This window comes from Pelophylax lessonae (assembly GCF_965119305.1).
Source record: "Pelophylax lessonae genome assembly, chromosome: 7".
NCBI classification, from domain to species: Eukaryota; Metazoa; Chordata; class Amphibia; order Anura; family Ranidae; genus Pelophylax; species Pelophylax lessonae.
Genome location: NC_138774.1, coordinates 247,075,064 through 247,088,785, shown reverse-complemented (window position 1 = coordinate 247,088,785; position 13,722 = coordinate 247,075,064). Strand labels below are relative to the sequence as shown.

At 41.7% G+C, this 13,722-nt stretch overlaps 1 protein-coding gene across 4 annotated transcripts in view; it reads right to left on the bottom strand.

The window, feature by feature from the left end:
• SRPK3 (SRSF protein kinase 3) overlaps positions 1 to 11,566 on the bottom strand; it is a 252,684-nt gene extending 241,118 nt beyond the window's left edge. For 3 of the 4 annotated variants that reach the window (XM_082262611.1, XM_082262613.1, XM_082262614.1), the window contains exons 1-2: positions 11,409 to 11,565; positions 4,770 to 4,890 (exon numbers count right to left, since the gene is read on the bottom strand). In XM_082262611.1, the coding sequence (XP_082118737.1) occupies positions 4,770 to 4,890; positions 11,409 to 11,424 (137 nt within the window). In that variant the 5' untranslated portion in view covers positions 11,425 to 11,565. Of the gene's footprint in view, positions 1 to 4,769; positions 4,891 to 11,408 lie in introns of all 4 variants that reach the window. The other variant, XM_082262612.1, reaches the window with a different exon arrangement.
• Positions 11,567 to 13,722: the final 2,156 nt, after the last annotated feature.

Here is a 13,722-nt window from a genome sequence, read left to right as displayed (position 1 = left end):
TACACATGCACACACTAAACACCTCCATTATTAGTATAGTGTCTAAATGGATCAAAATCTTTGATCTGATCAGAACTCTCCTGGCGTCCCCCATAGTTTAGTGTTCGTAAAACACAGCGTTAGCAGGATCACCTGCTGACACCTGCATTTAGCCCATCTACCCATCCCAAAAATGCAGTAATCAACAGATTACTGTCACTTCCAATACACAACACACAAAACCGCAGCGTTAGCAGAGTCAGGCCTGATCTCTGCTAGCACTAGCAGTTTTTTTTTCATAGCGATTCAAACAGTCCTTGACAACCAGGTGCTTTTTTACCTGTGAGTCACACTAGGTGCCTGTAAATATATTTATTGGCCAAAATGTCAAACGAAAGGTACACTAGTGAAGACGCCTACAGGATACGGAGCATGACAGATGAGAGCGATGGGGAAGCCTCACTGTCAGAATCAGGCTCAGTATTTTAACCTGTAGACAGCAGAGGCTCCCTGACAGATAGCTCTGACGACGAAGTAGTGGTCCCTGCTAAGGTCAGGCGTACCCGACCCCTTTCTTCTGTTGCTGAAGTGCAGCAATCGCAGGGTTCTCGTATGCAGCAGAGTGTCGGTACTAGTGCCGCTCAACCTTCTGGTGAGCTGGCAAGCACCAGCGGCCTAGTACATCCTGGTCATAGTCAAACCAGCACTGCAGTAATACTTATGGTGGAGTCCCATAAGTGCAGTTCAAGCTGGTGTGGTGGCTAGCACAAGTAGTGTCCCGCAGCCACCAAGAATTCAAAGACAGGCCCATGGAGTCCATAGTGTCCTTCCTGATGTGCTGGCAAATCCTATTTGGGAGCCCCGTACTTCCCCCTTTCACTGGCCAACCCGGAATTGAGGTGGAAACAGCCAATTTTACTTCCCTTGACTTTCACGAGCTGTTTTTTACGGAAGATCTGTACAGATCTATTGTGGACCAAAGCAATTTATATGCTGATCAAGTATTCGCCGCAAATCCAAATTTGTCCCTTGCCAAAGAATTTGGCATGGAAACGTATCACTGTTTCCAAATTTAAAACCTTTCTGGGTCTATCCCTGCTCATGGACATTACTAAAAAGAGTGAGTTGAAGTCTTATTGGTCCACTGACCCAATTCACCATATGCCTGTGTTCTCTGCTGCCATGGCCAGGATAAGATACGAGCAAATCCTGTGGTTCATACACTTCCGTGACAATGAACTCTGTCGTCCTTGGGGTGACCCTGGATATGACCGACTCCACATAATTTGGCCCCACGTAAACCACTCACACCAGAAGTTTACAGCCTTGTACAGTATACGCCCCAACAAGCTGTCTACATTTTCTGGCCACCTTGCTTTCAAACAGTTTATCCCCAGCAAGTGTGCCAGATATGGGGTCTAGATGTATAAGCTCTGTGACAGGGCAACAGGCTATACATGTAATTTCAATGTTTACAATGGCAAAGATAGGCATGTGGAGCCCCCCAATTGCCCAGACTACATGGGGAGCAGCGTCAAGGTTGTTTAGAACTTGGTGTCATCCTTGGTCAGAAAGGGGTACAATTTATACGTGGACAACTTCCATACAAGCATGGCACTTTTTTAGTCACCTTTCTGAATTTGCAATTGGCGCATGTGGCATTGTGTGACCTAATCGGCTTCCCACAACGGCTTGTAGATACCCGATTTAGACAGGGTGAGAGAGCCTGCTTGAAGTCTAACAGATTGCTTGCAGTGAAGTGGAGTGAAACAGTGAAACACAAACAAACAGTGGAATGTTTTAGTTCTGTCCTCCATTCATGCAGATACTACAATACAAATTCCAACCACGACTGGTGTTGTTGAGCAGCCCCTCTGTGTCCACAAATACAACCTTAACATGGGAGGGGTGGACTTCAATGACCAGAAGATGGTGCCACCCTTGCTTGCCCGTATGGCCAGACGCTGGTACAAAAAAATGCCTGTATACTTATTTCAATTGGCTCTTCTGAACGCTTATGTGCTATACAAAGCATCAGTACGAAGTGGATCCTTCCTATAATTCCAGGAAGAGATCATCACAGCCCTTCTGTACCCAGAGGGTGCTGTGGCCCAAATTCTCATTCCAGATGCAGCGAGCCAGCTGCATGACAGACATTTTCTGGTTACCCTCCCGAGTACCTCTACCCAAAAATACCCCTAAAGATGTTGTGTCTGTTGAAAACGAGGATATAGGCGTGACATATGCTATTTTTGTCCCTCCTGTCCTAGCCAACCTGGTCTCTGCATCAGGGACTGTTTCCGTCGCTACCACACACTAGTAGATTTTTAGTATAGGGTGCAAAACGGCACAGTCTAGGGCACACGTACACAGGGTCTCGAAATATGTTAGATGGCGATTGCATTTTGAGAGAGCCTAACTTGGAACGTTTTAAAGTTACAAAACAAAAAGTGTAAAAAAAAAGTTACAAAAAAAAAACGAAATAAAAAAGCCAAAAATAGTTGTCGTTTCATTGAGTTAATTTTCTGTTCTTACTCTATTTTTCTACTCTTTCTACTTTTACCGTACTTTATAATATACTGTTATACTGTAATGTTTTATTGTTACTGTTTTTCATTGTTAACCATTTTATGCTTTTCAGATACCACCATTCTATGCTATTATAAATAATGTAATATGTATTGTTACTGTTTTATTGTTAGCCATTGTTAACCATTCTGACAGCAACAGTGTTTGCTCTCAGCATATATGGAAATCTATGATGCAGGGCTGTAGGAAGTGATTTCACCACCACAGTTGAAAAAAAAAGAGCATATATGGCGAAGCATAGGGGGTGGGGGTGGACAGAGAGGGTGGATCTCCCCTATGCTTCGCCATATATTTTTTAACACTTTTCTTGGCAGAGATTTCTTCTGGTACGTCTCTAGACTTTAAGTGGTCATACCAGGATGATGCCTGCAAATTTAGGCATCATCTTGGTATCATTTTATACTGCCAGCGGTCGGCTTACATGTAAAAGTGATCCTAGCAGATAATTAGCCACTAGACTGCTTTTACAAGCAGTGGGAGGGAACTCACCCCCATCCCGAGGGGACTCCCACCACCTTCCAAAGTTTTCTCTGGCTCTCCTGTCCCACTGAGCTGCAAAATACTCACCATGCATCTTAACAAATACCTTGGTGTGTCTATTTTCCGAAAAAGGGTCATTTGGGGGGATTTTATGCTGTCTTGGCATTTCATGGCCTCCAAAACTGTGATAGGTAGTGAGGAGTGGAATCAACAATTTATGCCCTTAGAAAGCCTGAAGGCAGTGATTGGATTTTGGGGTCCTGTACGCGGCTAGACTGCCAAAAAGTCTCACACATGTGGTATCTCCATACTCAGTAGAAGCAGCAAAATGTATTTTGGGGTGTCATTTCACATATAGTCATGGCATGTGTGAGCAATATATCATTTAAGTAACAACTTTGTGTAAAAAGAAAAAACAAAAAAACAAAAAGAAAAACAAATTGTCATTTTTCTGACACTTGTGGGAAAATATAAAATATTCCATGGACTCAACATGCCTCTCAGCAAATAGCTTAGGGCAGTGATGGCGAACCTTGGCACCCCAGATGTTTTGGAACTATATTTCCCATGATGCTCATGCATTTTGCAGTGTAGTTGAGCATCATGGGAAATGTAGTTCCAAAACATCTGGGGTGCCAAGGTTCGCCATCACTGGCTTAGGGTGTCTACTTTCCAAAAAGGGGTCATTTGGGGGGTTTCGTGCTATCTTGGCATTTCATGGCCTCCAAAACTGTGATAGGTAGTGAGCAGTGAAATCAACAATTTACACCCTTAGAAAGCCTGAAGGCAGTGATTGGTTTTCGGGGTCCTGTACGCAGCTAGACTGCCAAAAAGTCTCACACATGGGGTATCTCCATACTCAACAGAAGCAGCAGAATGTATTTCGGGGTGTAATTCCACATATACCCATGGCATACGTGAGCAATATATAATTTTATTAACAACTTTGTGTAAAAAAGTTTTTTTTTTTAGTCATTTTTCAAACACCTGTGGCAAAAAAATGAAATATTCAATGGGTCAACATGCCTCTCAGGAAATTCCTTGGGATGTCTACGCACTTCAAGAAATGAGATAGGCAGTCAGAAAGTTAAAGCTGCGTAAATTCCAGTATATACACCATAGTTTGTAGACGGTATAACTTTTGCGTGAACCAATAAGAGATTTTTTTTTAACAAAGACATGTACCTAAATACATGTTGGCCTAAATGTATGATAAAAATTGAGTTTATTGGATATTTTATATCACAAAAAATAAAAACCACAGAAGTGATCAAATACCATCAAAAGAAAGCTCTATTTGTGGGAAAAAAAAGGACGTAAGTTTAGTTTGGGTACAGTATTGCATAACCGCGCGTCAGTTGAAGTTACGCAGTGCCAAATTGCAAAAAATGGCCTGGTCATTAGGGGGGCAAATCCTTCCGGTACAGAAGTGGTTACATAAAAAAAAAAAAAAAAAAAGCTTTACAATCACTTTCAACTATAAAACGAAGGCCATAAGTACAATGTCAATTTGAGCAAATCCTAATTCCTGAACAAATATTTATTGGGTTTAAAATGGGTACTGTAGATAAGATTATTTATTCTTCTATTGCAAAAACATCTCATACATTTTTTATTTTTTTTTTTATGAGATCAAACATGCTAACAGCCATATATCAGCTCCTATACAACAACAAGTGAGCAAAAAACGAAGTAGTCAGTCAGAGGGCCTAACCACTCACCCAGGCTTGCTGTCTACACTGGGGCTGCGTGGCTCCGGAATCCCGAGTATCTCACTCTCAACAGGCTTTTTTTGCCTTCTTTGCTTCTTTTTACTCTTCTTTCCTTGACTGTTGCCTGAAACTAAGAAATAAAGTGGCAAGTAAATATCAATCCTGTTGTGGAGGGGTAATAATCACAAGACAGAACCAACATGGAAGTCACAAACAAGCATTTGATGTGTTACGTCAATAAGCTTTTAAAGATGGCCATATAGATTTATATTGACCGATCCATTCAATTTATGATAAACCTAATGGTGACCATACACACTTGGACTTTATTACATAGTCCGGTAAAAAAAAGACAAAAGTCCATCTACTTCAACCAAACAGAAAAAATTAACAAATAAAGAAAAATACAAAAATCTTAATTATACAGAACCCTAAACCCACAGTTCATCTAGGGGTTGGCAAAAAACCCCTATAAAGCATGGTCTAACTCGATCCAGTGAGGAGGAAAAAAAAGTCCTACCCAATCCCCCAAGGCAATGAGATTGAATAATTATCCAATCAATGTGCGATTCAATTAAAATGATCAAATCAGCAATCAATCGAAAAGGTATTATTTGACTTCCCTTCTGGTCAATTTAGACCGGATTTGATCAGACTAAGTTGATCGGCCAGGGTGATAATGCATTGATTTGACAGCACCGAGATGCTTTCATTCATGCATTCATAAATTCAGGCATTTTCTGATAATTCAGAATATGAGACTGCACCGTTGCAATAGAAATGCGACCGATACATTAACTTCTTCCCGCCCGCACTATAGCCAAAAGACGGCTACAGCGCGGGCTCTAATTTCCGGGAGGCCGTCTTTATACGCCTCCCAGTGACAGGCTCCCCGCGCGCACCCGCGAGTGCGCATCGGGGAAAATCTGTGTCGGCCGTGTCCCTTGGACACAGCCAATCACAGATCGTGGAGAATGGCCAATCACAGCGGCCATTTACCACGTGATCGGACCGTGCAATGAGAGATGATCTCAAATGTATACATATGAGATCATCTCTCATCGCCAGCTCTCCTTCCTCACACAGAGACTGCGTCTGAGGAAGAGGAGAGCCGATCAGCGGTTAGGGGACACAGAGGAATGTAATCAGGGCACTGATCACCAGTGCCCTGATTACTCAAGAGGTAAATAAAATACAATAAGTGCCCACCATCAGTGGCCACAGTGCCCGCCATCAGTGCCGCCCATCAGTGCCCACAATCAGTGCCCATAGTGCTGCCAGTCAGTGCCCATCAGTGCCTGCTCATCTAGGCACTGATGGGCACTGACTAGCAGCACTATGGGCACTGAGTGTGGGCACTGATGGTGCTGCCCATCAGTGCTCATCAGTGCCGCCCATCAGTGCTCATCAGTGCCACCCGTCAGTGTCCAGTAGTGCCACCCATCAGTGTTCAGCAATGCCGCCTCTCAGTGCCCATCAGTGCCGCCCGTCAGTGCCGCCTCTCAGTACCCAGCAGTGACACCTCTCAGTGCCCAGCAGTGCCACCTATCATTGCTCATCAGTGCCGCCTATCAGTGCTCATCAGTGCCGCCTATCAGTGCCACCTATCAGTGCTCATCAATGCGGCATATTAGTACCTCCTCATCAGTGCCACCTCATCAGTGCCCATAAGTGCCACCTCATCAGTGCCCATCAGTGCAGCCTATCAGTGCCCATCAGTGCCGCCTCATCAGCGCACATCAGTGAAGGAGAAAAATGTATTTATTTTCAAAATTTACTCACAGAAAATAAGAAAATCTTTTTTTTTCAAAATTTTCTGTCTTTTTTCTTTTTTTTGTAAGAAATAAAAAACCCAGAGGTGATTAAATACCACCAAAAGAAAGCTCTATTTGTGTGAAAAAAATGATAAAAATTTCATATGGGTACAGTGTAGCATGACCGCGCAATTGTCATTCAAAGCGTGACAGCGCTGAAAGCTGGAAATTGGCCTGGGCAGGAAGGGGATGAAAGTGCCCGGTAGGCAAGTGGCTAAAGAAGTTGTAAAGTCAGAAGGGTTTTTTATCTTAGTGCATTCTATGTATTAGGATAAAAATCCTTATGTGTGCAGCCCCCCTAACACTTACCTGAGCCCATCTTTATCCAGCGTCCACGAATGCCTTGGCCGTTCCGGGACTCTCCCTCTTGATTGACTGAGACACAGCAGGCTCGCCATTGGCTCCTGCTGCTGTCAGACAAAGTCAGTCAGCCAATGAGGAGAGAAAGAGGGCAGAGCCGGGCCTCAGCTTCCGTGTCTGAATGGACACAGAGACCGGGACTCGGCTCGGGTGCCCCCATAGCAAGCTTCTTGCTATCAGGAGGGAGGGGCCAGGAGAGCAAAAGGTGGACCAGAGAAGAGGAGGATCTTAGCTGCCCTGTGCAAAACCGTTGCATAGAGAAGGGAAGTATAACATGTTTGTTATTTTTTTTAAAAAACGAGACTTTATTGTAAAAAAACGAAGTTATACCTACCTGCTCGTTGCGCAGAGCTGCCCCTTACTTCCTCTCCTGGAGTCCCCTCCTGGTGCTCTCCGATCCTCATCATTTTCAAGTGCCCCCTAAGCATGCCTTGTGTTGAGGGGGAACCTGTGTGGGCACACTCCTGAGCCGAGCTGTGTACATCCATAGACATAGCCTACGCCACCCACTCTCAACTCAGAATTTGACTGATAGAGCCAATGGCCCCTGCTGCTCTCAGAGTCTCCTGTAAGAGCAGGAAGAAATATCAGCTGTGCTGTAGACAGGGACAGCACTTGATCAAGAGGGAGCTCAGGTAAGTGTTTAGGGAAGAGGGGGGGGGGGGGAGCGGTTATTGGAAGGTGTTTTACCTTAATGCAGAAAATACATTAAAGTAAAAAAATAAATAAAACACCTTTTGAGCATACAGTATCTCACAAAAGTGAGTACACCCCTCACATTTTTGTAAATATTTATTATATCTTTTCATGTGACAACACTGAAGAAATTACACTTTGCTACACTGTAAAGTAGTGAGTGTACAGCTTGTATAACAGTGTAAATTTGCTGTCCCCTAAAAATAACTCAGCACACAGCAATTAATGTCTAAACCACTGGCAACAAAAATGAGTACACCCCTAAGTGGAAACGTCCAAATTGGGCCCAAAGTGTCAATATTTTGTGTGGCCACCATTATTTTCCAGCACTGCCTTAACCCTTCTGAGCATGGAGTTCACCAGAGCTTCACATGTTGCCACTGGAGTCCTCTTCCACTCCTTCATGATGCCATCACAGAGCTGGTGGATGTTAGAGACCTTGCACTCCTCCCCCTTCAAGTTTGAGGATGCCCCACAGATGCTCAGTAGGGTTTAGGTCTGGAGACATGCTTGGCCAGTCCATCACCTTTACCTTCAGCTTCTTTAGCAAGGCACTAGTCGTCTTGGAGATGTGTTTGGGGTCGTTATCATGTTAGAATACTGCCCTGCGGCCCATTTTACGTAGGGAGGGGATCATGCTCTGCTTCAGTATGTCACAGTACATGTTGACATTCCCGGTTCCCTCAATGAACTGTAGCTCCCCAGTACTCATGCAGCCCCAGACCATGACACTCCAACCACCATGCTTGACTGTAGGCAAAACACACTTGTCTTTGTACTCCTCACCTGGTTGCGGCCACACACGCTGTATACCATCTGAACCAAATAGTTTTATCTTGGTCTTGTCAGAATACAGGGCATGGTTCCAGTAATCCATGTCTGTAGTCTGCTTGTCTTCAGCAAACTGTTTGCAGGCTTTCTTGTGCATCATCTTTAGAAGAGGCTTCCTTCTCGGACGATAGCCATGCAGATCAATTTAATGCAGTGTGCGGTGTATGGTCTGAGCGCTGACAGGCTGACCCCCCACCCCTTCAACCTCTGCAGCAATGCTGGCAGCACTCATACGTCTATTTCCCAAAGACAACCTCTGGATATGACGCTGAGCACATGCACTCAACTTCTTTGGTTGGCCATAGCGAGGCCTGTTCTGAGTGGAACCTGTCCTGTTAAACCACTTTATGATCTTGGCCACTGCGCTGCAGCTCAGTTTCAGGGTCCTAGCAATCTTCTTATAGCCTATGCCATCTTTATTTGAGCAACAATTCTTTTTTTCAGATCCTCAGAGAGTTCTTTGCCATGAGGTGCCATGTTGAACGTCCAGTGACCAGTATGAGAGAGTGAGAGCGATAACACCAAATTTAACACACCTGCTCCCCATTCACACCTGAGACCTTGTAACACTAACGAGTCTCATGACACCGGGGAGGGAAAAGGGCTTATTGGCCCCAATTTGGATATTTTCACTTAGGGGTGTACTCCCTTTTGTTGCCAGCAGTTTAGACATTAATGGCTGTGTGTTGAGATATTTTGAGGGGACAGCAAATTTACACTGTTAGGCCCCTTTCACACGGTCCGCATTCCGTTGCAGACCATGCTCTGCTTAGCGAGGATCGATCCGCCGATCCCCACTGAGCCGGCAGATGACAGCTCCGTCTCCGCTCTGTGTGCAGAGAGGGAGGTGTCAGAGCCCCGCTGTTCTCTATGGGGAATCGGATGACAGCGGACCACCTGTCTGCTCTCATCCGATCCCATCCGATCCGATCCCCAGGACGGATGGAAAATAGGGTTTCCATCCGTCCGGATTTCACGGACAGGATCGGATGCGGATGGCAGCGGGTGTCAGCGGACATGTCACCGCTGACATCTGCTGCTCCATATGGCTAAATGGGGCATCCAATCAGATCCGCCTAAAAAACTGACAGGCGGATCTGATTGTAACGCCCGTGTGAAAGAGCCCTTATACAAGTTGTACACTCACTACTTTACATTGTAGCAAAGTGTCATTTCTTCAGTGTTGTCACATGAAAAGATAGAAAAAAATATTTACAAAAATGTGAGGGGTGTACTCACTTTTAGCGCCGGTTCACATTACCGCGACGCTACTTGCAGGGGCGACCTCCGAGATCGCGGTGCGAGCAGCGCGCCGCGACCTCGGAGCGGCCGCCACGGACTTCATAACATTGAAGTCTATGGCGGTCGCCTCCTGGTCACCTCAAAGAAGCTCCGGACCCTTTTTCTAGGTCAGAGCGACTTGTGTCGCTCCTATTAGAACGGGTCCGCAGCTTCCCTATGGGAGGCGACCTGCGGCGACCTGTGAGGCGACCAGGTCGCCTCACAGGTCGCCCCAGTGTGAACCGGGACTTATGAGATACTGTATAACTTTCCTTCTGTTCGATTTAGACCAGATTTGATCAAACTCGATTGGCCAGGGTGATACTGGATTGGCAGCACTGTTCATGAATTTGCTTTGTTCATGAAGTCAGTCATATTCAGATTGATCAGATTATAAGTTTGCATGGCGACAACAAAGACCTGACCGATAACTTACGACTATCTTACAGCTATCGATCAAAATCCACTCCCCTGCGTGTGTTATATCAATGGAGTGGTTTGTCAACTATAGATCCCTTGGAAAAGCAAATTGAGCATTAAGGCTACGTTCACATCTTGGCGTTGCTATTACAGGCGTTTTTATGGGCATTTTTGCAGGCGTTTTTACATGCGTTTTTTGTGCAGGCGTTTTTAGATTGAATAGAGACCAATGGAAAACGCCTGTAATCTGCTCCAAAAAGAAGCTCATCTACTTTTTTGAGTGTTGGGCGTTTTGCTCACAGCATCAAAACGCTCAGATGTGAACATAGCCCATTGAAATGAATAGGATTTGTCTTGTTGGGCGTTTTGAGAGCTGATCCTAGAGCAGAAAAACGCCCCCAAAACGCCTACATGTGAACGGAGCCTAAGGAACTTTGCCCCTATGAAAAAAAAAAAAAAAAATGTAAAGTCAGCAGCTACAAATATTGTAGCTGCTGACTTTTAATAAACACGAACTTACCAGTCCAGGGATCCAGCGCTGTCCCCACCCGGGCCGATTCTTCCCCAGTCTTTGGGTTCCTGGACGATCAAATCCTAGAACCAAATTTGAAGATCTCCTCCAACATACTAAAAATCATCTTTTGTTGCTGTCAACGTGCCAGCTTATAAAATATAAGGGATACAATTAACCCTTCATATGGCAAACATAAGCATTTCCAGCTCAAAATACAAATGATTAAAAAAGTCATCATCTATTTATAGCACTGTGCGATCTATTAAAAAAAAAAAACAGCCAGCTGTCTTATAAAAATATTCAAATTCAAAAAATACTTTAAAAACAAGACGAGAATAATTTCACATAAACCAAACTTTACCCATTCATGTATGGCTCACATAAATATTTGTCTGCATAGTTACTGCAACAAATGGTCAGCGCTAAAAATAGACACACATACCAAAATAAAATAAAAAATAAAATAGAAATAATACATGTGCTGTGTGCGGTAATTAGTCACTGTACAGCTGTATAAGTGATCCTATGTTACATAGAGGGTCACCCACTGCAATACATGCATGCTTTTTTCAGACTACTAGTACAGTATATAGAAGAGCACAATTAACTCATCAACTTCCAGGCTGCAAACAGGCAAGTAAACACAAGGGTATTCCACAACCCCCCCCTACACTATATAATAAACCCCCAGCTATTAGAAGCTGCATGCCCCCTCCATGTCTAAGTGCTCACCTTTCTTGGAGCTCATGATAGAGTTGGAGAGGCGGTGGGGAGCAGAGGAGACATAATGAGGCAGGAGAGACCTGGGGGAGGCTAAGATGGGGGAAGAGACAGCTGCAGAAGGAGGAGATCACACCAAGACAGACAGACACAGAGCAAGGGATGAGAAGCAAAGATCAGCAAAGGAAATGACAGCTGATAGCGAGAGACAAGCAGAAGCAGAGAGGAGTGACTCGGTTCTATGTCAGGAGACAACGTCACAGCTTAGGGAGGAGACATAAAGGACATGGCAGAGCCCTCCTTCAGTCTGGACTGCACAAACATACAGAAATAGCAATCAGAGCACAGCTAGATTAATACACCATTATTTCTATACCTTATCAATACACCATTATTTCTATACCTTATCAATGCATCATTATTTCTATACCTCATCAATACACCATTATTTCTATACCTTATCAATACACCATTATTTCTATACCTTATCAATACACCATTATTTCTATACCTTATCAATACACCATTATTTCTATGCCTTATCAATACACCATTATTTCTATACCTTATCAATACACCATTATTTCTATACCTTATCAATGCATCATTATTTCTATACCTTATCAATACACCATTATTTCTATACCTTATCAATACACCATTATTTCTATACTTCATCAATGCAGCGTTATTGTCTTACTTGAGCTATACAGTATTATTTCTATACCTTATCAATACACCATTATTTCTATGCCTTATCAATACACCATTATTTCTATACCTTATCAATACACCATTATTTCTATACTTCATCAATACACCATTATTTCTATACCTTATCAATGCATCATTATTTCTATACCTTATCAATACACCATTATTTCTATGCCTTATCAATACACCATTATTTCTATACCTTATCAATACACCATTATTTCTATACTTCATCAATGCAGCGTTATTGCCTTACTTGAGCTATACAGTATTATTTCTATACTTGATCAATACACCATTATTTATATACCTAAATACACTCTATATACTTGAGAAATACAGCGTTATATCTATACCTAAATACTATCTATATACTTAAACCAATACAGCATTATTTCTATACTTGACCAATACAGCATTATTTCTATACTTGATCAATAGAGTTTTATTTCAATACTTGATCAATACTGCATTATTTTTATACTTGATTAATACAGCATTATTTATTTAGGATACCTTTATATTTATAATTGACCAATACAGCATTATTTCTATACTTGATCAATATCGCATTATTTCAATATTTGAATATTATTTATATATTTGAGTAATACAGCATTTTTTTTTTACTTGATCAATACAGCATTATTTCTATACTTTATAAATGCAGCATTATTTTTATACATGATCAATACTGCATTATTACATTACTTGAGCTATACGCTATTATTTCTATATTTGACCAATACAGCATTATTTCTATACCTAAATATTATCTATATACTTGAGAAATACAGCATTATTTATATACCTAAATACTCCCTATATACTTGAGAAATACAGCGTTATTTCTATACTTGATCAATAGAGTTTTATTTCTATACTTGATCAATACTGCATTCTTTTTATACTTGATCAATACAGCATTATTTATTTGATTAGGATAACTTTATAATTATACTTGGCCAATACAGCATTATTTCCATACTTGATTAATATAGCATTATTTCAATATTTGAATATTATTTATATATTTGAGTAATACAGCATTATTTTTTTTTTTTTTTACTTGATCAATACAGTTTTATTTCTATACTTGATCAATACAGCATTATTTCTATACTTTATAAATACAGCATTATTTTTATACATGATCAATACTGCATTATTTCATTACTTGAGCTACACGCTATTATTTCTATACTTGACCAATACAGCATTGTTTCTATACCTAAATACTGTCTATATACTTGAGAAATACAGCATTATTTCTATACTTGATCAATAGAGTTTTATTTCTATACTTGGTCAATACAGCATTATTTTGATACTTGATAAATACTGCATTGTTTTTATATTTGATCAATACTGCATTATTTCATTACTTCAGCTATAAGCTATTATTTCTATACTTGACCAATACAGCATTATTTATATACCTAAGTATTCTCTATATACTTGAGAAATACAGCATTATTTCTATACTTGATCAATAGAGTTTTATTTCTATACTTGGTCAATACTGCATTATTTTTATACTTGATCAATACAGCATTATTTATTTATTTGATTAGGATAACTTTATATTTATACTTGACCAATGCAGCATTAT